General features: G+C 35.9%; 2 protein-coding genes across 9 annotated transcripts in view; one reads left to right on the top strand and one right to left on the bottom strand.

Annotated features, from left to right (window-relative positions):
- ASB7 (ankyrin repeat and SOCS box containing 7) overlaps window positions 1-23922 on the bottom strand; it is a 37305-nt gene extending 13383 nt beyond the window's left edge. The window contains exons 1-5 of one of the 3 annotated variants that reach the window (XR_002320187.2): window positions 23311-23922; window positions 23032-23119; window positions 15604-15726; window positions 12235-12496; window positions 1228-1833 (exon numbers count right to left, since the gene is read on the bottom strand). Coding sequence is in view for 2 of the 3 variants with exons in the window: in XM_020963756.2 (XP_020819415.1) it covers window positions 1228-1833; window positions 12235-12445 (817 nt within the window). In the remaining variant the exon portion in view is untranslated. The remainder of the gene's footprint in view (window positions 1-1227; window positions 1834-12234; window positions 12497-15603; window positions 15727-23031; window positions 23120-23310) is intronic. The other 2 variants (XM_020963756.2, XM_020963764.2) reach the window with 2 other exon arrangements.
- A 209-nt stretch (window positions 23923-24131) lies between these two features.
- The window catches only part of LINS1 (lines homolog 1), a 29333-nt gene continuing 26249 nt past the window's right edge, over window positions 24132-27215 (top strand). For 5 of the 6 annotated variants that reach the window (XM_020963814.2, XM_020963809.2, XM_020963772.2 and 2 more), the window contains exon 1: window positions 24132-24276. The gene's annotated coding sequence lies outside the window, so the exon portion shown is untranslated. The remainder of the gene's footprint in view (window positions 24277-27215) is intronic. The other variant, XM_078151171.1, reaches the window with a different exon arrangement.

The raw sequence follows: 27215 nt of genomic DNA, 5'->3' as shown, positions 1-27215 counted from the left end.
ATAGCTACGCCCTCTAAGTATCAATTCTTTGCTAGTGGCATAATATCATGAAATATATCCAATGATGATTGGCAAAGCATGATAATTACCTTTTTTTATAGAAAGGGAAGAAAACCAAGATGGATACCACTTGCCTGAAATCAGTAGTAAAGGCAAGATTTGAATTCTAAATTTGATTTTATGTCTTATTTCTGAATCACACACTCTTATCGTTTCTGAAAAAAAGATACATCTAAATGATTAAGGACTAGAATAATGAATTCACTTATGAAGAAAACCCCTAATTTTTGCTAGAAAAGGAGCAACCGTGAAACTGAAGAAATCATGAAAACTGATTGAAAATATTTACACTTTAAAAATATCAAATAAAATAAAGGAAAGAGCAACAGCAAGGAACATTCAATTTAACAGTGCACGGGGTTAAAATGTGATCCACAATGACTGTCGAATTAATGATTCAAATAAGTATGATTGATTTTTATCACTGCACTAACCAAATGTTTCAATGAATTGTTTTGCTATCATTCAGGCCTGATTTTATTTTTTCCATTCCCACAAAAAGTAAGCATATTATGCTTCAAGAAACTAAAAAACAAATGAAAAAAAATCCAGTGTAAATAGTACATTACAACAACCAAATGGTAAAACAAATGTTTTTTATCTGTAATTGCTAGGATGCACATACTCATGAATTAACCAAATGTGAACTTATAACATCATTGTTCCTTTAAATACAAGTTCACAACATACAAAATAAAACAAACATTTAAAAGATATCCTAATTACACATCACAGGCTGCAACATCATTCTATATCTAGACTCATGTTAATCCTAATAATCAATATCAAATCTGTGGAGCCTGAAAAGATAAACCTTATGACCAATGGGGATTGTTTTCCATTGTTCTAACATGAGCCTTTTGTAATTTTCTTGATTCTCCTTCATCCTTCTCTTCCCCTTTCTATTGTACAACCACCCCCAACACCAGTAGCAGCATCCGTTCCCCTTTAATTTGTCACAGGATGCTTAATGTGATGTGAAGGTAACTTCCTTTTTATTTTGAATGAGTAAAGCATTACTTACCAGTCAGGACTGTTGTGAATGACTGATGCCTGATATTACATGAAGTTTGTAAATGCTTCAAATTCTTTAAAAAAAAACACGTAAAAGTAAAAACAACAACTGCAATAATACCAATGACAATTATAATAAAATATATTACATACTTGTTACTTCTTGTAAGAAATCCAAACAGGGTCGACTATTTCCAGAAATACTTATTGAAACAGCCAATGGGGTCTGTCCTTCATAGTTCCTTGTGTTAGTGTCCGCTCCATAATTATATAACATTCGGGCACAAAGCACATCATCCCTAAGGGCAGACAAGTGTAATGGTGTCTGTCCATCTTCTAAGCGACCCAAGTTTGTGTCTGCCCCTCTCTGAAGGAACATTCGGCAATATGAGTGATTGCTTTTGATCACAGCATATCGTAACAGGAAACCATTTTGAATGTCGATATTGGCATTGTGATCCAGAAGGATTTTCACACAGCTTGACCTCTCTCGGATAATGGCTAGCTGAAGCGGTGTTGTACCTTTATCACTCAGTGGATCGACCTCAGCCTTGAACTCTAGCAGGAGTCTGACAAATGAGTCCCTACCATAGTGAGCAGCTACGTGGAGGGGAGTCCAACCATCATTGCTTTTTGCATTGATAATGTCACTTCTGTATTCAGATTCTAACATCAAGCGTGCAATCCGGGCTCGACCATGCATGGCTGCATAATGAAGAGCAGTGAAGCCTCCAATTAAGTCCTTAACTGTGGGATCAGCTAAAGTTAAAACCAAAACAAAAGATGTTAAAAAAACATTAAGAGAAAAACTACCCTAATGCACATTTTAGAACAAAACTTTAAATCAAAGTTTTTAAATAAACATATACTATTCTTTTCATTAGTTAAATTAAAATCCATTTTCATGGAAAGTTAACAAGTCTAACACAATGGAATGAGGATGACAGATCACGTAAGTGTTTGAAAAGGCATCTACAAAACATATAGTTCCCTGACAGCCACATCTTTTTCTTCTGGCTTTTTGAAACCAATTGCTTACATCTCTCTTCTGGCTATTCCAAACCTTCATCTTCATCATGCTTCCCCCCCATTTTAAACTTTTGTTTTATTTTCTTTTGTGCTGCTGCTTAGTCTTAAAAAGAAGCATGTGTAGCAACATCTGCTATTCTAAATTGCGGATGTACTGTGGTCTGGCAGATTGTGTTATTTTAGGGTGTATTAGGTAAAAGTTTCTCTGTGGTCTGTAGGATTTCCAAAGCATGTAAGATATATGTTTTTTAAGTGATCTTGATAAAGCATGTTTTCATAAGATGAAAAGTCTGTTTTGAATTATTATTTTTACAAGAACTTTGGAATTTGCAAGAATGTAAGCAGCACACTGTGTGAAAAATTAGAAGAAACCTCAGTAGTGTAAATATTCTCATTTTTGAAAACCATACAAAACTCTTCCCAAATTGACTGACTTAATAAAACTATGATGATTTATGACCTTGTGCACTCTTTACCTACTGCCATAACCTAAGACTTTCATCACCTGCCCTAGAACCTTTCCTTATGCCAAAAGGCTGGATCAACAGCTGTTTGTGGCTCTGATTCCACCAGAATTGCCTGACCAGCTGGCCAAACAAGGGCAATAGCTTCTGTTGTCACCAGACTAAGTAGGTCACTTTGTTGTGCTCATACTTCTATTAGGCTAGCATTTAAATCCACAAAGTTAAATTTGTCAGTTTAAATGACTTATTAAAATGTTGTTTTATTCATATAAAAGAATTCTTAGTTTACTTTGTTTCATGGAAAAACAAGGCAAAAAAAGCATGAAACCTTTTGAAAAATCATCAACCTTCAAAGTTGTGGAATTAAATATTTGTACATTGCTCAACAAAATGTTGAAATAAAAAAACTATGAACAGTGGATTCAGTAAATGAATAAGGCAAGTAATGATATATAAGATATTGACAATATTTGGGAAAAGTGAAAATTTCCAATTAAATACATAGCTGTTAATGAGAGATATAAAAACATAAAGACTTCAAGACAGATTTATAAAAACATACATTGATTTCATTGGTGTGAATACTCCTTTCACTGGCACAGGATGCACAAGTAAATGGTTTGTGAGCTGCAGAAGTCAAAAAACTTAATCACGTGGTGGTCAGTCCTTCTCATGAGTAGTCTCTCTGAACTTAGCCAGTCTAGTCCTCTGACAACAGATATATTTGGTTTGAAGAAACACTAAGTTTGAAGACCTGACAAAGCCTATATTGCACTGGCATAACTTTTGAGAAGCCAGAATTATCTCCATGCCATGAAGAGATATCAGAGTAAACTGTCACAGCAAGTTAAAACATACAAAGACCAGAACCAAGAGCATGTGGTTTTATTTTCATCCACAGTGATAGCGAGAATATCATGGTTTGCCTTAGAGGTAAGTGACAAAACTGAGAAACTATGCGATTAAAAAATGAAGGTAGCTAGTAATTTTTTTAAAAAAAGTATTCTACTGCCACCTCCTGGTGCAAATAGTCATGTGCTGAGCTACCAATATTCATTTTGTTTTTTGGCGGATTTTTTGGGCTTACTTTATCCAGCGGAAATCTTACACTCAGTCAAGTCTGATTGATACAAGTAAGTGCAGCAGTGAAGAAAGTGCTACTATACTTGTCTAAAACAGATAAGCAACAAGTCATGTACTCCAAAGTATTTCCCCCCATTCCTCTGAAAAGAAATGATCCTGCCAGTAAGTTGCCCATTTTTAACCTGTATCTGGACATGCCCCATGCTATCCTATTTGTGAAATTGTTGGACCTTTCCCTCTTCTCTAATTGATAGTGTGGACAATTTTTAGCTAGATAGTAAAGGATCCTTTAGTAGCCCTTAATTCTATCCTGATTTGTTCTATTTATTAATAAAGTTAGAGTAATGATCCTATAACTTAAACTTGTTTCCCTATGTTGGGTATTCCTTTTCTTCTAAAAATTCCTTACACCTTGCCACTGAATTAACCTAGGTTAAATTCTAGATTTTAAACAGACCAAAGAATCATAGAAGGAATCTTCACTTAGCAATCATCTGGTTCAATTATTATTTTACATATGAGGAAAAGTAAACAACACAAACTGTGACTAGGCCAAGGACATATAGTGAAGCTTGTAGCAAAGCCATAAGTAATACCACAATCTCCTTTATTTCCATCCCAGGACTTTTCTCATTATGTTATGTTCATACTATAAAAAAGAATGGCCTCCTGAGAAATGTTGGATTTTTAAAAGACAGAAGGTATGTAGTTTGGTGTTGTGTTTAACTGACATGACTAAAACTGACACGCTATTAAAAACCCTTGAATCTCTAGGTTTTTACATTAGGATGTATAGCATATACATATAGACATATTTATGCCAAAGCTTTTTTTACCTGTTCATAACTACTCCAAAGTTTATGTCATGGATACTAAATATGTCTTGAATTTTTAGCTTCCACCAACATCACATAACAGTAACTCAAACTAATTAGTAAATTACAATGATATATCTCAGTGGTTAGTAAAGAAATTCATTGATGACAGTATATATAGCCAAATAAATGGTCACATAGGTGTACAGATTATCTATCTATGTTTATATACCAAGGCAAAAACATGAGCTTACTTATAAGTATCTATAAGTACAGCTGTCAGCAAACTTCTTAAAACCTGAATGTCACTAGTAAGGTTAATGTCTACTAGTATCAATAGTACTTGAGGGCTTAAGAACAGAGGATAATAAGGAAAAAAAATGAGAGGGAAATAAAAAAAGGAAAAAATGGAAGAAAATTGAAAAATAAATTGAAAAAAGAAAAAAGGAAGATTGCCTTGCCTAAATCTACTACAGACACAAGAATTCCTTCAATATGCAAGAAATCTAGGGTTACAGACTCAATAAACTGTCAATGTCTTGGAACACCTAATTTTGCTCAGGATTCCTAGAGTCATGTGCATATGTGTGTGTGTATAGGGGGGGCATATTTGTATGAAGAGGTGTAAGGAGTTTCTATTTTTGTTCTTTACTTCTTTTATTTGCAATTTAAAGGCTCCTCCAGGAGAATTTATCCATGATAAATGCTTACTGATTTAATTAACCAAATGAGGACAGAGATGTTTTTCCTAAATCTGTTGTGTGACTTGCTTTGCAAGCTTTCTTCAACTTGAAATAGTTTTACTGTTTTCTTCCCTTTCCCAATTTGCACAGACAACATAAAAACCATATACATTTCTACTTCTTAAAATCACTACTGCCGTTACTACAGCTATATTCCCAAAATGCCTAATGTGGTCTGACAATTTTTTGTTGTTGAGTCGTTCAGTCTTGTCTGACTCTTCATGATCTGATGGACCCTTCTATTCTCCACTATCTCCTTAAGTCTGTTCCAAGCTCATGCTCCTTGTTTCCATGACACTATCTATCTTATTCTTTGCTATTCCCTTTTCCTTTTGCCTTCAATCTTTCCCAACATAAGAATCTTTTCCAACAAGCCCTGTCTTTTCATTATGTGGCTAAAGTATTTAAGTGTCAGTATTTGTCCTTCCAAAGAATAGTCTGAATTAATTTAAGTATTGACAGATTTAATTTCCTTGCTGTCCAAGGGACTCTCAAAAATCTTTTCCAGTACCACAATTCAAAAGCATTGATTCTGTAGCTCTCAGCTTTCCTGTAGTCCAACTCTCACAGCCATACATTACAACCAGAAAAACCATAGCTTTATGGACCTTTGATGGCAAAGCAATGCCTCTGCTTTTTAGTATGCTGTCCAGATTTGCCATAGCTTTCCTTCCAAGAGCAAACGTCTTTTAATTTCATTGCTGCAGTCATTGTATGCAGTGATTGTTGAACCTAAGAACAGAAAATGTGACACTGCTTCCATTTCTCTCTATTTGCTAGGAAGTGATAGGCCAGTTGCCAAGATCTGGGGGTTTTCTTTTTTATGTTAAGCTTCAAAGTCATTTTTTACACTCTCCTCTTTCACCTTCATCAAAAGGCTTCTTAATTTCTCTTCACTTTTTGCCACCAGAGTGTTATCATCTGTATATCTGAGGTCAATTTTTGTCGACTTTCGATTCATCCAGCCTAGCATTTCGAGTAAGGTACTCTGCATATGAGTTAAGTAAGATGACAATACACAGCACTGTCATACTCCTTTCCCAATCTTAACCAACTAGTTGTTCCATGGTTGGTTCTAACTGTTGCTTCTTGGCCTGCATACAGATTCCTCAGGAGCCAAGATGATCTTGTACTCCCATCTCTTTGAGGATTTGCTACATTTTGTTGTGACCTACAGAGTCAAAAGCTTTAGTGTAGTCAATAAAGCAGAAGTAGATTTTTTTTTCTGGAACTCCTGTGCTTTCTCCATAATCCAGCGAACAGAGGCAATCTGGTTTCTAGTTCCTCTGCCTCTTCAAAAACCAGCCTGCACTTCTGGCGATTCTTGGCCTCGCTTGCAGAATCTTAAGCATAATCTTGCTGGCATATGAGATAAATATAATTGTTCGGTAATTTGAACATTCTTTGGCATTGTTCTTCTTTAGGATTGGGGTGTAAATGATCTTTACCAATCCAGTGGCTACAGTTGTGTTTTCCAAATATGCTGGCATATTGAGTATAACACTTTAACGGCATCATCTCTTAGGATTTTAAATAGTACAGCTGGAATTCTATCACCTCCACTAGCCTTATTGTTAATGCTTCCTAAGGCCCACTTGACTTCATTCTCCAGGATGTATGCTTCTAGATCAGTAACCATACCATATTAATTATTGATGATGTTAAGTTCTTATATAGTTCATATTCTTGCCACTTCTTCTTAATCTCTTCTACTTCTGTTAAGTCTCTACCAATTTTGTCTTTTATCATGTCCATTTTTAGATGAAACATTCCCTTGATACCTCTAATTTTTTTTTGAAGATATCTCTTGTCCTTTTCATTCTATTGTTTTCTTCTATTTTTTTGAATTGCTCCTTTAAGAAAATCTTCTTATCTACCTTTTCTCTGGAATTCTGCAATCAGTTGGGTATATCTTTCCTTTTCTCCTTTCCCTTTCCTTCTTTCCTCAGTTATTTGTAAAGCCTCATCAGACAGCCATTTTGCTTTCTTGCTCTCCTTTTCCTGTGGGATGTTTTTTATTGTTGCTTCCTGTACAATATTGTGAACCTCTGTCCACGCTTCACTTTTTGTAAGAGTTCTCTGCTATGACCTGTCTATCTTGGGTAATTCTTCATGGCACAGCTCAGTTTCACTGAGCTACTACACAAGCTCCTCTGCCACAACAAGGCAGTGATCCAGAAGGGGCATGGAATTTTTACCCATATTTTAATTTTTGTGTGTGTGTGTCTGTTGTTGTCCAATGACGGCAATGCTAAGTATGGTTAACATGCATTACATCTCAATGTACTTAAGTATTAAGCAATCATTTTAGAATAGAACCACAGAGCTTTAGCACTAGAAGCAAACATAAATGTTATTTAGTCTAACACTTTAAATTTACAGGAAATTGAGGCCTAAAGGGGTTAAATGACTTGTCCAAGGTCATATATCTTATTTGTTGAATCTGATCTTTTTTTCAGCCCTTACCCTTTTTGTCTTCACAGCTTTGGATGTTGTTGATACAACACTCCTCCTTTTGATAATTTTCTTTTTTCTTGGCTTTTATGATGACCTATTCTAGTTCTCCTGTCTGTTCCCTCTTAGTATCCTTTGCTGGATCATCATTAGTGTCCCACCCCTTTAACTGTGCTATTCCTAAAGGTACTGTCCCAGGCCCTCTCCTCTCCTTTCCCTATATTCTCTTTTGGTGATCTTATCAATTCCCATGTGTTCAGTTATCAGCTTTGCACAAGCTATTTCCAAAACCTCTATGGGTCTCTAATCACCAGCTTCTAGATAGCTGCTATTCACAAGCATCATCAATTCAACATATCCAAAATTCATCTCCACTGTCTTGCAAAATAGCAACCTACCCACCCTCACCCCCATTCACAAAAAAATTCACCAAACCAAAATTTCAAAACCATCTAAAATCCTTTCCCAAACTTCCCTATTACTACTGAGGTTACCACCATTCTTAGCACAGTGCCTGGCACATAGCAGGCACTTAATAAATGTTTATGAATTGATTGATTCTTCAAGTAATCTAGATTTACAACCTAGGAATCATCCTCAAATCTTCCCTCTTTCTTATTTACTATATCAAATTACTTGCTATCAAAAATCTTGTTGATTCTACCTCCACAACATCTCTCCCATCTGTTTCCTTCTCTCACAGTCACAAACTGAGTTCAAAATTAAAAAAAATCTTTCTAAAATCCAGGTCTCACTGCATCACTCCTTGCTCAAAAAATTTCAGTGGCTTTTTTACTGCCTCTAGGATAAAACATAAACTCTTCTGTTTGGCAGTTAAATCCCTTAACATTTTGGCTCCAGCTTATCTTTCCAGACTTATTGCCATTACTTCCCTTCATGAATTCTCTGTTCTTGCCAAACTAGTCTACTTGCCATTTCCTGAACTTGGCATTCCATCTCTCACCTGCCATGCCTTTCAGTACATGCTGTCTCATGTACCTGGAGCACTCTCCCACTTCACCTGTCTTCTGGAATCCTAAGCTTCCTTCAAGGCTCATCTCAGGTATTACCTCCCACAGGAAGCCTGTCCTGATCTCTCTGGTTATTAATACTCTCTCCCTTCTCAAATGACCTTGTGTTTACCTATGTAAATACTATATCCCTTAAACAGTTAAGGAAAACACAAGCTCTTGAAGGCCATTTTCATTTGGCCATCGTATCTTCAGCATCTAGCACAGTGCTTCACAAATAATTGATGGTTAATTTTTGTTGAAATGAGAGTAGAATCCAGAACTACTGATTTAAGTTCATTGTTCTTTTAATTATATAACAGTGCTTCTCATCTCATATTGTTAAAACAAACAAACAAATCTCAATGCTACTAAATAAAATAGATTTGGCTAAATAAATAACAAGATGGGGAAGCAGTTAACATGTGGCAATAAAAATTTTACATTTTAGAGAAGCCTCATTAGCAACCTTATTTATTTATTAGTAAAATGAGAGAATTTCCCTGGGATCAAGAGTGCTTTTTCTTTATACTTAAAATCTTGCTCATTCATTTTACTTTCAGCTTTATTCATTTTAGCCCAACGATCAACTGAGCAGTGGTAGCAAATATTCATCTGCACAGCCAGAAACTCTTAAATAATTAACATGCAGCTCCTAGCAGTTTTGAATTCAGATACTTTCCTAAGGCCCACTTTATGGATGCTTATACGAAAACAGGCAGCGTTTACAATCACTATAAAAGAAGAGATGAGTTCTTTTCTTTAAAGGGGGACACAGCTCTGGTGCCTGAAGTTGTTTAATTGCCCTTGAATCAATTTGCTCTAGATCTAAGAATATGCTGAAGAAGAGTTTCTAGTCTCTTTCTAGGCCCAGGCTCAGCTACCTTTCCATGTATCTAGAGTATCATTACCGAGCAGTTCTGGATCCTAGTGATGGTGATCAAAGACCACCATAGCAACACTAATTTCAGCACTGACAAGATCATTTATATGTGGGAGAAGGTTGTTAGCAGGAAGAAAAAGGCAGATTTGTAGTAGAAAACAAGGGACAGGAAAGAGTAGGCTGGGGAAATTGTAGTTTCTACTTAGAATCTATGCCTAAGGCATATACAATTCTTAAGAATAATCACATCTGATTGTAGCAGGCAGTAGAAAAGATAATAATAGGACATAGAAGCATTATCTCAGAAGGTAAAATGTATAGAGAATATTTAGGTAGGTCCTCAATAGGCCAGACTCTAAGGTGTAAAAGAACTTAGGGTTGCCAATGATAAGAATATGTTCTAAAGGAAATGCACAACTCTAAAAACTACAAAAAGGACAAGTAGTGGGATAATATGATGAAGGAATTATTAAATTAAGTATTTATATAATTTGCATGGAAAGTCTTTGAAGGATATAGAAGGAACACTGAAGTTTACATCCTATACAGCGCATTTCATATGCAGGCACGCAAAAAAGAGAAAGAGAAGGAAAGAGGAGGGAGGGATGGAGAAAGGAAGAAAAAGGGAGAGAGAAACAGAGACAGAGACAGAGAGAAAGAGAGAGAAGGAAAAAAACATTAATAATAATAGTAGCAAAACCAGAATAGGAACCAATAGGCTATGGTTCCAGTAACAGAAAAGTGAGGTGTAAGCAGGAGACGCAGAGAGAGCAGCAAGACAATAAAAATGAACGTGTAAAAATTGTACTGACTGTACACAACCAAATACCTCAGTTTGTCGCAAGACTAAGTCAATGAGTCTACCATTCCTGACCCTTAACCTCCATACCAAAGCCCAGAGATATATTAAAATTGAGAGAATCAGGAGCTCAGAAGACCTAGTTTCATATACTTTCTGTGCCTCAGTTTTCTCATCTCCAAAATCGAGTAATTGAATTAAATTATCTTTTTGAGGCTATTTTTAAAGGCTTCTAGTCCTAGAGTTAACACTAACTTTTATTTCATTCATGATCATAGCCACATCAACAGTAAGGTCCTCTAATTTTAAAAAATCATCGTGCAAATGTTAGAATCAAAGTCTAGCTACACCATTATAGAATATGTTCTATAAATGAAAGTGGGTTATTACTAATATGCTGGTACACTGTAAAAAAATTACATGTGTGTGACACGGCCAAAAAAAAGCACTGAATTTAGAATCAAGAGACCTGGGTTCAAATGTCTATTATGTAACTACAGAACCTTAGACTTAAGCTCCCAAGGTCTTCATCTGTAAAACTGGGAGTATGGAAGCATATAGCACTAAGGCCTCTTTTTATGTTATTAAATATTAAGAAAATAATATTTTGATAGTGTGCTAGTCTGAATAGAAAACCTTATCAATATATCAATATACAAAATTCCAAGGAAATAATACTCTATTCTGAGGGAAGGATCCTCCTGAAAATTAAAAAAAATTTATCTTGTCTATGATGAACAAAGAGTAGAAATGTCATTGAATCAACTAAAAGAATTAACTCCTGAGAACACCTTTGAAGAGACTAGAAGGATAAATCCCAAGAGCAAGGGGGCACAGAGATAATGTGCCCTTGTTAGCCAAAGGAGGTGTCCTCAGTTTTCTCCTGCAATCAACATAGGTGAATGAACCCTAATATTACACCCTGGACCTGACTTTTCCCTCTCCCCTTCTCTCTCTTTCATTCAGCAACCATGCTTAGACAGATAATTAATAAATTTGTTTCTGACAGACTTGTATTAATGTTAAAAATATTGAATTTTTCTACACTAGATGACCTCCAGGTCTTTTCCAGCTCTACATCCTTTAACTTATTTCCTATTATTTACTTTATATGCCATGAGAGAAGACAGCTTTAGTTTGTAATTTACAAAGAAAATTCAGACAAATAGGTAATACAATATATATCTTTGGGTAAGTGACAAAAGTATGAAGAGACTTAATTGCAAGGAAAATTAATTTTAGATAAATGAGTAAAAAGTAAGACATATATTTATAAGGCTTATAAAAAAAAGCTGGGATAAAAAATGTCTAATGGCCTATAATAAGTAAACTAAATAATAAGCATATTAAATTTGAACCAGGTTCTTCTAATGCCTACAAACTAAAACTAAAGGCAATACTAGGAAAGATAAATAGGAAAACTAAACCAGTATCACTATAGAACTAAATTCAAAGAGTAATTTATAGTAAGACTTAAGAGCATAATTTATAAGGGGACCTCTAGTAGGTGGCTGAATCTGAGAAATTATTTGTGGGGAAAAAATTGTCTAAATGTCTAACTGTGGGATCAAGGGGCTATACTTCTGCTTCTGAAATAAAATAAGTTAGGCAACAAAATAATTGGCAATGTTATCAAGTGGGATAGCAAAACAGCAAATAGACTTTGGGGGTCCCTTTTTTAAAAAATCTGGTGCTAATCAGGGCTCAGTAGAATTAGAAGGTAATTGGAGGAAAAAAATTACCACTAAAGTAGAACATTAAAAATTTTTCTAATTACTAATGACAAGGAATTCCATGGGCCATAAGACTAAAACTATCTCACAAGTAATTTCAAGCTTACATTTGGGAGTAAAATTTTGGGGAAAGAAAAGGACACTTACCTCCATGTTCAAGAAATACTCGTACACATCTTTCTTTTCCTCTTGCTGCAGAGAAATGAAGCAGGGTCCACCCATTAGCATCTCTGCCATTTGGAGAATAGCCCTGTTCTAACATCTTTCGTACTGTGTGAACATCCCCAGCAGCCACTGCTGCCTGAATCTGTAATTCTTCCTGTAGTTCAGGGTTCCTTCGACAGTGGTGGTGTAACATCCTAGCTGAGTCGACTTTTTACAAAAGATTCATTGGGTCATTGGGATTCACCTTCAAATGGAGAACACACAACTCAAAATACTTGGTTCTTTTGATGTTACATTTATAAAATAAGATTAAAGAATTTCACATTGTTAAAACTCAAAATCCTTAGTAAACAGATAACATATGATCCAATAAGTAAGCGAATAAATTTAAAATAGAAAATTTCAGCAATTTCCCCAAGATTGCACAACAAATGATAAAATGGACTGGGTTTGAAACCTAAAATGCAAAGTTCTTTCTCCACTTACTGAGATCTGGCCTACTGAAACACAACATAAATGACCTTCACATTCAATAATTCTATTACAAAGGATGAATGCCTTGCCCAGCAAAGAGATAGGATATTTGTACCAGTAGTGAAAGTAGTTTGCAAGAGAAAATGATTTGCCAGGTACAAGCATTAAAGAATCACAGGTAATATGCCATTGAAAAATTCTACACCAATCACGATTTATAAAATAGTACTCCTATGACACAAAAGAAACATTAGCCAGAAAGACAAAACTTAAAATCCATAGAAGAAAAGCCTAGAACAATAAACAGAAAAGAAAGATCTCTTCAGAAAAGGAAATCACTGATAAAACATTTAATAAACCCTTATTGGAAAAGAAGTTCAGTGACAACTTTTATGAGAACTACAATAACATTAAAAAACAGAACAGTCTGTTCACAGGCCAAAACTGTATTTCTGTCTGTATGCTTATTCTTAACCAAAAACCAATTATTAAAAGAAATAGTGATAATATTTCTATGCAAAGTTTTTCTATCCTACCTCTTTTAATGAATAAAGGACTATTTTTCACAAACAAATTAGGGTCAGTATAACCCATGACAAATGTGCAAGGAGTAAAGTTTATTACAAAAAGAGGTTGAAGAAATTCATATTTAACAATAAGTACTATTTAAAAATTTATTTTCTTAAGGAAAATTAGAACACATATACTTCACAGGTTTTTGGTAAGTATTTTTCTTTTCTGTTTATTCTTACTTCCATCTCAATCTATAACATGTCATGTCAATCTAATACACGATTTATTATCCCACTTTAGTTGTCATATCCTCTTCTTACATTCTTTCACAAATTCATTCTTTCAGAACGATTTTAAGACTACAAATACAATAGAAAGAATATATCAAACATTATGATATGAGACAGTCCAGTAGACTAAATGGTATGGGAGAAAAAAATTTATGAAAAAGTCTAATATAAGGACAGCCATAGGGCACATAACTTAAAACAGTCAATAGAATCACTTTGGAAGCAAATAGAAAGCAGGTAAGTAACTATATAAAATAATTAAAATATCACTAATGCAAACCAATGTGAGAGAGAAAAGTACTATTGAATTAGTGAATGGGTTGAACTATATTTTAAAAAGAAATTCATTTTATTCCTTTTTAAGTACATGAATTAATGATCTCTATAATCACTGCTAATTTGCTCAGGAAACCTTTTCTTTATTCAGAGTGGAAAGATCACAATTTCAAATATTTAAGTTAAACTTATGTTGGTGTATGTATTTTTATAATGTTGGCTAACAGGGGATGTAATTCAGATCAACTAGTCTTATGATGACAAACAGATACTTAAAGAAAATTGAGAAATTAGTAACTTTCTTATCTCTGTTCACTTTAAATATGCTGTTTTTAATCATTTTGCCCAAATAGATTTTTCCATTGTGACACAAACTACATAAATTTGGAAATTAAAAGTATAAATACTGACTTAGAATTTTTAAGACATTGCATACCATTTAGGAAATGATATAGAATAAGAAAAGAAAAAGTCGAAGCATATCAGCTAGATCTAATGGAAATACTGACTAGTTAAGTAACAGTTTATCTTGACAGCAACTACCAGTTTTAAATGTTTTTTAAAGCTCTTTGATTTTTGTAAGTGAGGTCTTTCATGCAAGAAAAGAAATTAAAAAGTACCAAAATGTATACTGGGGTACGGAGAGTTAGATTTAGTATAAATCAAGTTATAGTGAAAGCAAGTAAAAGATTTAGATAAGAAATAAAATGCTATATAATTATAATGATCAAGCCTGGACTCAAAGAGGAGATGAGAAAATTTATCTTTCTTCTTTGAACAAGTGGAAGACTATGGTTATATATACATATATACATATATATATGTATATGCTCAATATTACTGCATTTTTTGTGATTTTATTAGTGTGTGATTTTGTTTCATTTGTGTGATTTTATTAGTAACCTTATTTTCACTTTCACATTGGCAACCATGCACATTTGTGACTATGAGCAATAGAGGAAAAAAAAAATGAAACACACAATGCACGCAAATTGGCAACTAAAGTCCCAGGAACCTAACCCTTGGTTCTCAGAGGGCAGCCAAAGTAAAGAGGTTTGTGACAGTATAGGATACGGTACAACATCTTTACACTACTATCTGACACAGTGGAAGGTAAGATTCAGGTTAAAAAATGTTTTAATTTTAAGAATTTTATTTGCTGTATAGTATTTATGGTACTGTAGATTTCATGTGTTATAAAAAGTGAATATTATCTAAAATCAATGTTTTTATTTTATTGAGCTATTAGCACAAAAGGTCACAGAATTCTAGGGAATTGCTAGCAAGAAAAAATGTTTTGCATGTTACCAATTTTATTTTGTATACATCATTTTATGGGTTATTTCATGGTTACTGTGTTAGGAAAAGCACACATTATCAGAATTAATGTTTTGTTACAAAGAACTTTAGCATAAAAGTGTATTTTCAGCAATCTATAGCAAAAGATTAGTTTTTGGTGGTCATAGGAACCTACCCCCCTATTTCTTATAGGTTCAATGTACCAACATTCACGTTTTTTTTTCTACTTTTGTGTGGTTTTCTAGCAATGTTACCCCTGTGAACATTGAGGATTGACTTTGTATGTCTGACTTGAACAATAAGTTGGGTCAGTTTTGCTGAAGTGTTTTTTCTTTCTATTTTTATTCACTGTTAAAAAAGATGGTTTTCTGGGCAGGTATATATTTGGCAATGGAGGTAATATAAAACCAAAAAATATCAATAATTTTTAAAAAAACTAATTTTTTCCCACAAATATAACTCAGCAAAGGTAAAACTTCGCCCATAATCAAAAGATTACCTTATTGAAGAATTTCACTTCTCTTGCTATGTGTGCCAGTGATCATTGTGCTCATAAGGCACAATTTGGGGAATTCTGCTAAATTTGGGTGTCCAGAACACATAGCAAATACGGTTCTTTTACCTTTAATGAAAAAAAAATAGTTGTCACAGGAAAATCTCTTCACAAAACTATACAAAGACATGTATCTGCAAATTCTTCTTTCTGATAAGCTCAAATTTCATTACAATTCTCCTGTTCACATAGGAAAAAAAGAGTTAAGGCCAATTTTTATAGAAATTCTTCTAATTATTTTCTCATCCAGGTTGTTGAATGTGATATTTTTTCCAGGGATATTTTCCCTGGAAAGGCAGTTTCAAAAAATAAATAAATAAAATCAGATACTTCTGGGAAATGGAAATAAGTAGGGAAACACTTCTCTCTATGTTCAGAATATATCTTTTGTCTTACTTTACAAGAATCACTTTTAAACTTTATAGTTGGTCATTTGCTCATTCCAAATAAAACTAAAGTGAATACATATACATTCAATAAGTAGATGATTAGGTAAAAAATAAAAGCACTGTTGCTCATTTTTTAAAAGAAAATTTAACTCCAAACTTTGGCTCTTGAAAACTTTTTTTTGAGATTGTCAATGGCATTGTTTCACAACTTTGAAAGTGTTATTTTGTTACCCGTATACCAAACCACGTTCAGCAAAGACAACAGCTGTGTGTAAGCTGCTACCTTAAACCATTGATAATTACTCTCCATAAACAGCGAATTGGGGAGCTTTTTTATATCAATTAAATATTAGCTATTTAGAAAAATAAAAGAGAAACCATATTGACTTTTACTATGCAGAACTATAATCAAGGAATTATCTTTGTGTCTAAAGATCTAAAATTTTTGCAAATTTCATTTAGATCACACCAGAGCCTGTACACTCACTCATCTTTAACACAAAACTATATAGGTTACCCTTATACATCTTAGTATAGTTGTCAACGTCTGTTCAGGTCATAGGATCACAGAGTTGGAAGGGACCTTAGAGGAAAAGACACAGAAAACAGCCACTATCGATGAAATTAATGGGCAAAGTTGGGCTAGGAAAAACTTAGCATTCTGATGTTACAGAGCAAAGGCTATTTCTCTGGGCTTTGAGCTCTATCTGGAAATCTTGAGTTTCAACTATCCAAACCAATAAGAGAGAGAGGAGATTCTTGCTTAAGTATCCATCAGATGTGCCCTAAAGTCTCTTCCAATTTTAATACTGTTCATTTTTTCCACATAATATTTCAACACACGTCTCCTTTACATAAAACATTCCAAAGTGGAAACTATTTTAAAACTAAGCATATAAAGTATTTCTACATCAATAATAATGATGATGATGATGATAATAATAGCCAGCATTTATATTGTGATTTTAGGATGGTAAAGTGCTTTTACATAAATGATTTCATTTGGTCCTCATAGTAACCCATGAGGCAAGATATATTATTATCTCCATATAACAGATGAGGAAACTAAATTTAACCAATGTTAAGTCCATGGTCACAAAGCTATCAAGTACATAAAGTAGGATTTTAATCCAGGTCTTCTTGACTCTAATCCCAATATTCTTTGATATATTTCACCATAATGCCTCTTGCAAATGTACTGATGTATGTACTTAATGTAATGCCAGATGCAAAGAGGTGTTTAGTAAACACTTCCAATGATAATTATTGCACAATGCTTTAACCTGTAGGGCTTAACAATCTTTATATTAAACTGTGCCCACTTTTTCTGAGAAAATGCCACCAAATGCCTTTTTTTTCATAATGCCTTTGACTGCTTTTAGTACCCAGCAGGAGCAGAAATGTTCCAGCATAATTCCAATCCTTATTGCTCCTAAACTTGGTTTCTGCCTACCAGTTTCAAGAAGAGAAAACAAGGAAGACAGAGGGGGGGATGTGAAATATATTTTAGTAGTGCACAAAGACATAGTCATTGTTAATATTGAGATTATACTAAGTTATTTCCCCATATCTTGGAAAACAGGCATAAATAATACTGACTTGTGATGTAGCTGGGATTCTATGGGTCTTTTGGCCCTATTACAGCCAGTACAGATCAACTAACCAATGGAGGATTTACTAAGCACTTACTCTATTCTGAACATGATGGTAGATGTTGGATAGTTTATAATTGTTTTCTTTAGGTTATATTCTAATAAAATATAATTTTAGGGCAACTGAAACAAATAAAATAACACTGGCTATTTCCAATATTATTTATCCCTTTTTCTCACTGTGCCAAGTTCTATAAATATTGGCTGCATCCTCAACAACAAAAACAAACTGTTCTTTGCATATGCACAGTAAATCAGTCTTTTTGGTTATACCTTCACATATAGGTGGAGATCACTATCACTTAAACCATTTTCAACTGTAAAGGCCAATGACATGTAACCAGATATATCCTGATCGCCAGAAGCATAAGGCTAATAGTGAATTATGTTACTATTATTTCTTCTTCATTTAATTACCTATCTATGTAAATAAGGTAAGAGGGGAAATGAACACACTATCTGAGGCACTATTAAAACAAGAGAACAAGAAGTCAACTCTAAAGACAAGACCTAGCAATGGGTTTGCTTTCTTTCATGAAATCCAAGCTTAGCATCTGATAGTACACTTTCCATGCAGTCATGATGAAGTCAAAAGTGATGATTTTCTAAATAGCAAATTATGTTTGATTCAACCTTGATAGATATATTTGATGCAACTCATTTTAACAGAAATTATAATAACAACAACTTCTCCTTACTGGCATTCAGTATCACAGAAAACTGAAACTTGTAGCTTAATAACCATAAATATCATTCTTCAAGGCCAAGAAATTAGAAGAAAAACAGGTACATTTATCAGAAAGACCAGTTTTACAGTGTAAGAAAGGAAAAAAAGAATACTAGCTGTTTAGGAACTATACTATGATGAAAAGTAAGGACTGAGAGCCAGAGGACCTGGGTTTGAGGGCTAGCTTTGCTATGTATCTCTGAAGGCCTCAATTTACTCATCTATAAAATGAGGGGTTTGGACTAAATGATCTTTAGGGTTCCTTCCAACTCTGAGAGGATGTGTCTAAATACTGCATATGAATCTAAATTTCAAAGTGTGCAAATTACTGGTATTATTATACAGCTAAAAGAAGTTTTAAGTTATCTTAAATTGGAAATAACTGTCTACCTTATTTCAAAAGAATATTTAAAATTTCATTCTAAAGGTTCACTTGTTTCAGCTGACACTGAGCCAAAAGAAACCAACCTAATTTTTCATATTGAGGACCATATTAGAAACCTTGTGAATTAAAAAGTTCAAGAAATATTATACCTCATTTCCACACAAATGACAAATAAAAATTGAATTTGGTTGTAATAAAAATGCCTTGCTACTAACGTTCATAAAATGCCTATATTCTTAAAATGAGAAGCACAAAACTACTAACAAATACAGAAATTTCAAAAAATAAATTTCATTTAATTTAGTCATATCGTTTTTATAAAATCCGATCCTACAAAAGTGATTAGTCATTAATAGTGTTTTGCATATAATTTTTACTAAAAAAACCAAACACATTTTTGATTAGAAGATGCAAATGAGAATTGTGCTTTCTGATTTCACACAAACTAGAAACAAGATAACAGCTTGCTCCACAAAAAAAGAAACAAGCATTTCTTTCCCAAGTAAAGAGATACAGGGAGGGAGCAGAGAAACAAAATCAGTAACTTCAGTGATGCTGACTTTCCGAGGAAACATCTATTTCACACTTGTAAAATAGAGAATAGTATGTCTAAATATTTTATGTTCAAATCTATTGTGAAAAATTATTTGTTGAGATATAAAATGACTTGTTACTTTTATGTAGTCAATAATGGTATAAAAAATAAATGTGAACATTTTAATATGAGAAAGGCAGCTTGCTAAACTAATTAGAAAGCTGGCCCTGCAATCTGTAAGACCTAAGTTCAAGTAAGGCCTTTACACACATTCTGATGGCAGGACTCTGGGCAAGTCATTTAACCTCTCAATGTCCAGGCAATTCTCTTATCATTATATGTTTCAGAGCAGGTGCAGGTGCAGATCTGCATTGGTAGATCAAGTTCCTCACTAGGAGCTTCCTAAAATGACGAAATCACAGATCCAACAAAAAAAAAATAGCAATTGCCTCCCAATTTTCATTCCAAGGAGATAAATTAATATATTCAAACCTCTACCCCCTCACATCTTCTAGCTTTCAACACTTCTTTGTTGAATAGGAAAAACTAACATATATCAGTCACCCAGAAATTTTGAAAAATCCAAATTCTAATTTTCCTGACTTTAAAAAAAACCCCAGAAATTAGTGACAAAGTAATAGAGGGAAATAAACCCCCACAAAGCTTCATTTCTAAAGACTTCAATTTAGAATACATTCAATCAATACTATCCATATCACATATGGATTGATATGGATCACAGCTGAACATATCTGTCTAGAATGGAAATGAGCAGGATAAACTTCTTTTAAGGAGTCTTATGTGTCAATGTCTGAAGATATCTTCGGTGGAAAAAAGCTGTGATTACTCCATTCTAGGGATAATTTTAATTTAGAATTAAGAGCTACAAGAATTAGATTTGCTTACATGAGCCATATCTGGCTTTTAATTTTTATGTGTTTACAAACTTCCACAATCACCCAAGGTTTGAATAAAATAAAATTAAAAAGATGACAATTACAAACATTATTACTTTTTTCAGGTATAGTAAAAAATTCTGTATAACATGGCAAAGATGCACTGTAACATATCATTCATTAATATGATGATGGCAAATATTCTTTACAAAATTATAATCACCTTATGGTTACCAAGGAAATTAGGTAAGTCTTTCAAAATATATTTTTCAAAATAATTTCAAATGTGTCTTTCAATAGAGTTAATGAACTAAAAAAAAAATCCTATTAGGATTAAGACATGAACAATAAAGGACATTTCAGTGAACTGGTTAAAATAATGTCTTTGACACAACTTTGACAGCCGGGGGCTCAAGGCAGGGGACTTTCTAGGTGTACTTTGCACAGGGCTACCTCCCACTCCTCCCTTCAGATATGACCCAATTACACTCTAAGAGACACAAAAGATGTTTAGAACTTTTATCCGCTAAACAACTCATTAAAGACATACAACAAATTTTAAAAATCAATGAAACAAAATTTAAAAAGGTATAATACAAAGAAAAAAAGATCATGGACTGGTTAAGTTGTGGGGTAAGGAGGCAAACCTTCCTTACTTTAGATTTACACTTTAATTATAGACTTAATTGTAGAACTATCATTTAAAAAAAAATCTTCATTATGTCAGATAACCCCTGATTTCACTGGTGTAGATATCCCTACCAATGCCGATCACAACCCTTACATGTTTTATTTGGTCTTCATGTGTTGCTATGGGCAAATGAGTTTATCACTTGGTAGTCAACCTTCTGGTGATGAACCTCTCCAAATTTAACTAAGACTATCTTTGAATTACATGTCCTTCCACCTTGATAGCTCCCTCCAGAGATGTGCTTCACTCACAGTACCCCCTTCTAGAAACCAGGATTGTTTGCGTACTCTAAAGAGGCTTTAGTAGTACTTTAGCAAATGAATATAAAAAGATCCTTCAGAAGGGAATATGCTCTATTAAATTTAAGCTCCAAACACGCTTAAGTGAGAAAGCTTGAATAACAAAGAGTACGTCATTTTGAAGAGTTTAGAGGAAAAAAATCCTAACATATATACTATCTACAGTTAAAATTTTTATATTTCAATGTGGAAACTTATTCCCTAACTTGACTGTCCTGCCTAATTTTATTGAAATGTAGCAAGTATCTTTGTCTTTGATTCTACACATGTTTATGCATCCTTATGCCCTATCCCCACACAAACACATGCAAAAGTGTGTGAACGGGCAAAAGGGACTGCATTAAACTTTCACCATTACTATTTACTTTCATTAGTAAATAGTAACTGTAAAATGTATTCAGTACAGTACACTCTCCCTCTGATAGTCAATTCCCTGTAAGGTTCATAGTAGTTATAAATGCAACACATCAGAGAGGAATTATCTTAGAATGACAGTGGAAAGGCCCATTAATGACACAATTTTTGTTTTCTACAAGGCAGGCACAAGGCCACAGGATAGTTAGATGAAGCAAAGACTTCCTATCAACTCCCTTTGCTATTAAGTGATGCTTTGTAGCTGTAACTAAAAAGGAAACATATTAAATAACTTGAAATATTAAAAAGATCATAAAAGAAGTTAATAGAAGTCATTTTATATCCTTAAATGTCATTGTATGACAGAAACACACTGTTCATTTGGCCAACTCCTACATAAAATTTTCCTGGCCAATTTTCCAGTGTATGGGCTATATGTATAAATGCCTAAATACACCTCTCAATCACTTTCAATAATATAACCCCAAAATGGAGGATTTTTAAATTCCTTTACTAGGTTTTAAAATAGTAGCAGTACATTTTCTGCAAAATTTTTCCATTTAAAAGCAGGCCACCTGTGAAGACTGCCAAAATAAAGTCCCATATTTCTAATCAGACCATGGCCTAAGATAAATCTGACCAACCTTAATGCTAACCATCTCTCTCTCTTTAGAAAAAAAAAATGGAGAATGAACTGCTGTCAAAATATTTTGAGATGTAACAATTCTTTGTGAAATCCTGAAATGCATTACGTTCCGCTTTGATAATAATTTCAAGGTCCATTATCTACATCTCAAATTTGAAGTTATCAAAAAAGAGTGACAATAATTATTTCTCTATATGCTGTTCTCACAAAAGTAATGCCTGCAAATAATTCAAAGTATAAAGATTAATTTTATACATAACAACAATCAATACATTTTCTAGGACTTAGATTATTCTACATCAATTTTCAAACTATTTATTAGTGTCCTCCAAATTTCAGGGTTGATAACTTTGACGATAAGGAAGGAATGAAGCTAGGCTAGTGATAAAGGAGAAAATGACTATAAATCACAGTTTACTTAAAAACTATAGTTACACAGAACTAACAAGCAAAACAATTTATTTGTGAAATTCCTATGGGTGTAGCAATAAAATGGCACAGAAGGTCTCAAAGCTGCAAAGCAAAGTGTAAGTGAGATATAAGAAAAGATGACATAAACTATAGAAAAACACCGTCTAGAGTAGGGAAAACACAGTCCCTGGGGCAGGGAAGCTATTGAACGTTCAGGCTTAGAACACAAGACAGTGTTTCTGTTTTGCTGGCGTGAGGAGAGGGGATTGTGAATATTCCCTTGGTTCTACCCTAAAAATAAAGCACTGACTACAGAGACAGGAGGCAGTGGGGGGGGGGGTAGGGGTAGCCACTAACTAAGTGGGGGAGGGGAAGATTATCATGATTACCTTTGTACTGGAAGCTGGTCCCACTTTCACTGCCTCTCCGTGGGTAAATGGCAGAAGAAATCTTCCTGTTTTTAGGTATCCAGTTAGCCTGGAAAAAAAAAAAACCAACCAAACAAACAAGCAAGTAGAACTCAGTTAGTGCAGTGCCTGAGTAAAAAGGGTACGAGAAGGAAAGGAAGCGGAGGTAAGGTAAAGAGGGCAAAGGACCGAAGAGTGAGAGGGAAGGAGAAATGACTCCCTCCCCTCCCCGCCACCCCCAGGAGATAACTGACTTTTTACCTTTTTTTTCCTCAGCTGTTTCTTCTCCTTTCAGCGGCTACCGCAGCCACCAACTTCTCCATTTAAAAAAAAATCACCTCAGGGCCAAATCACTTGGTGTTTCCAATTCTTCTCAGCGCCTCCGTCTCAGCCCGGCGAGCATCAAGACAGCAGAGGGGGTGGAGGGAATCCTAATTTAGGGGAACCTCAAGGCAGGGGGTGGGGGAGGGAGGAAGTCCAGGTCAGGAAAAAGGGGGGAGATCCAGTTAGGGTGCTCAGGGCAGGGGGTTGCCGATGTCAGGGGCAGGAGCGCCGCAGTTGTGGGGGGACCGGGAAGGTCTCTGGGCAGGAAGAAATCACCTCCTGCAGGGTTTGATGGTGCCGGAGGCGGGAAGGTGCCGGCCAGGGGGCTCAAGGCAGGGGGCTTTCTGGGTGCACTTTGCACAGGGCCACCCCCGCCCCCCTTCAGCACTTTGGGGTCACAGGGAAGGGACCAACCCCCCACCAACCAATCAGCTGCCTCACAGGGGACTAAGCCTGGAGCCGTAAACCAGGTCTGAGGTGGGTGGGGGTGGGGGTGGCTTGGTTGGTTGGTTGGTTTCTTCTCTCCGCCTTCTCCCCGCTCCCCCACCCCCCCTTCTTTGCCGTAAAGCCACATGCGCGTTCGCGACAGTTAGAAGAGGCGTGGCGTTCTGCGCCAGGACTTGTCTCCGATTGGCTCCGCTCCCCGTTCCCCTCACCGCTTCTCCACTCCCTTGCAGACTCCGCCCCTAGCGAGAGGACTCAGGGAAGTTGCTAAGCGACGACAGCCCGAGGGAGGGGTCTCTGCGCATGCGGTGGGCGGAGACTGGGGGGGCATACGAATCTCTTCGAGCTACGGTGCCCCGGAGGTAGGGACGGAATAGCGTCCCTGGGAGCCGTGGTCCACTTGGATCCAGAGCGAGAAGGCGGGACGGCTTCTACGGGACTCCTGGGCCGATAAAAATGGTGACGTGATGGAAGGAGGGGAGGACGCCGGCTAGTAGGGCAATCTTCGCCGAGGAGTTCTTGAAACTGACGAAGGGGAAGGGGTGGGAGAAAGGGGGAGCAGGCCCGGGAAGCTGAGGGTGGGGACAGATGACAGCGGCTGCTGCCCCCCGGGGTCTGGGAGCCCCGCGGCCCTTCCCGTCTCCTCAGCCCGGCCGCACTTCCAGGCTGGCCTGCGACGCGGGGGGCGCTGGGAGAAGCTTTCGCAGCCTTTCCAGCCCCGAGCTCCGCACGTGCGTTTGGAAGGTTTAAGGGTCTAAAGTGTTAGTTCTCCCGGGGTCGGGGGCCGGCACCGATCATCTTGTCTTTCCCTGCCCTTCTTAAATACGACTAAGAAATCATGACTCTTAAAAAGAAGCATGGACTAGGCGTTTGTAAAATAGAGATCTTGGTCTGTCTGCTTCGCTGTGTTTTGAGCGGAAAAGCGTTTCGTGAATGATAAAGATCAAGTCAGTCTAATCCAGTGTTCTGTTACTAAATTACAAGTTTTGCTACTTTACAGTCATGGGGGAAGTCCAACTTAATGGACCGCTGTATTAAAAGAAAAGCAAAACACTTATTTTAAGGAAGGAATAATATTCGTTTAATTTTAGGGAATAAGTGTTACTCATATTTCACTTAGCAGCTATATTTACCGTCTTAACCAAATTGACATCGTGTTTATGCTATTGTTTTGCTTGGTGGATCTTTTCAAATGAAGAAAGTTTGAAAAAGTAAGCCTTAGTGTGGTGTGAGATCTCTACAAACTCTGAGTCAGTAACCTTTGAGCACAGACCAGGTGATCGCAGATTGTGAGGTCTAAATTCATGAAATTTTACTTCCTTCTAAATAATTTATAATGTATTCCATGATGCAGCATTATGTAAACAGTACAATCATGTATGAGGAATAGTGGGCTTCCCCTCTCTTCTCCCCCATCCCCAACTTTGCCAGACCACTAGTCATTCATTCTACTTTCTGTATGATGATAAGAAGTTGGATTAGATGATCTCTAAGGGTCCTTCAAGCTTTCAATCTTGTGATCCTAGGACTGCAGAGAGGGCCTATTCACAGCCTCAAACAAGACATTTCTTAGGAGACTAAACATAGAAATCCAAGTATGATATTATTTTTAGAAAAAACTTAAACTGGATATAGTTCAGTATTTCAGTGAAGTAGCATGTATTAATTGCTTGCTCAGTGACAGGCACTGTGCTAAGCACTGGGATCCAAATAAAGGCAAAAAACAGTACCTGCTCTCAGAGAGCTTAGTCTCATTTCATAAATAGTGTGAAAGTGGCCTGCCTCAATTTCTTGCTAGTTCATAAACTGAAACTTAAACTTTTTAGAATAGAATGGCTAGAGATTTGGGAATGTAAAATTGTTAAGACTGGTGAGAGTTTAATTTCTTCTTTTCTCAGCCCTAAAACCCTTCAACAAATGTTTATAAGCATCTATTATGTACAATAGGCACCCCATAGTGTGCTGGGCCTGGAGTCAGGAACACTCAACTTCCTGAGTCCAAATCTAGCCTCAGACACTTATTAGCTGTGTGATCCTGGGCAAGTCACTTAACCCTGTTTGCCTCAGTGCCTCAGTTATGAAATGAGCTGGAGAAGAAAATGGCAAACCATTCCACTTTCTTTGCCAAGAATGCACCAAATGGGGTCATGAAGAGTCAGACATGACTGAAAAAGTGCTGAACAACAACATTGTTCAAGACACCCAATGAGTTCCCACTGTAATGCTTCATTGTTTCAGGAGAGGTGTTCCTTAATCCTCAAATGTTATGCCTGCAAAGTGCAGGCCATGAGCAGCTAGGTGGCACAGTGAATAGAGCACCGGCCCTGAAGTCAGGAGGACCTGAGTTCAAATGCGGCCTCAGACACATAATACTTCCTAGCTGTGTGACTCTGGGCAAGTCACTTAACCCCAATTGCCTCACTAAAAATAAATAAATAAATAAAATTTTGAAAAAAATCACTCAAAGTCCTGGCCACCATAGATTTTGCTAAGCTGAAAAAGCCATGAGTATGAGCATGGACCCTATATGTCTAGTCTCCAAGGTCTAGCCTAGCTAACTATATTTAGAATCCCTTCACTAAAGGACTGGAAAGAAAATGAAATCTGTTAATTTTTGGCTTCTGTAATCCATTGAACCACCTCTAAGCAATTCCAGGTTGTGATCTGCATTGCTGCAGTGTACCCACTTGAAATAGATTTTGGAAGTATTCAAGTAAGTATGTAAAAATGATTACGCTGGGAATGTAGAGATGAAAGGACCTCTGTCATTAAAGAGCTAACAATCCTGTGTGTGTGTGTGTGTGTGTGTGTGTGTATAAATGAATGTAAGACAAAATAGGATGTCTTAAGCAGAGTTGAGTTCTAGACTGTGCTGTAAGAAAATGTTAGGGTAAAAAGACAAACCTTTGTTTCACAGACAAACTTAAAAACATTGTGTTATTTTCCAAAGTCACCCCAGCCCATTCTCCTGTTCCCAGGAAGTTCTAGAACTAGACCATTGCCCATTTGAGGTGGCTGTTCAACATATACATACTATGGTTTATCTATACAACTGAATTATAGTCTGCTCAATAGGCATTCTTCATCTGCTTGCCCCCCCCCCAATAGATCAGTAGGCCAGACTTGATAATTAATATCATTTAGGAGGCTTCGAAGCCTTCCTAGGCTTGATGTAGTTAACGAAATATCATACTACGCTTCTGGGAGCCAAGATGGCGGAGTGAAAAGGTAGTTGCTCTCACTCTCCCCTATCAACCTCTGAAAACCCAGAAACTATTACACCAGAAAAAAACCTCTGGAACAGCTGAACTGGAAGAAGGACAGGGAGCAGCAGTGCAGCAGCCCAGCAAACGGGTCTCCCAGTGCCTTAACAAAAATAGGAGGAAGCAGCACTGCAG

Source organism: Phascolarctos cinereus, unplaced genomic scaffold (genome assembly GCF_003287225.1).
Source record: "Phascolarctos cinereus isolate Bilbo 61053 unplaced genomic scaffold, phaCin_HiC Scaffold_3;HRSCAF=262, whole genome shotgun sequence".
Lineage (NCBI taxonomy): Eukaryota > Metazoa > Chordata > Mammalia > Diprotodontia > Phascolarctidae > Phascolarctos > Phascolarctos cinereus.
This window is presented reverse-complemented; position numbering and strand designations above follow the sequence as displayed.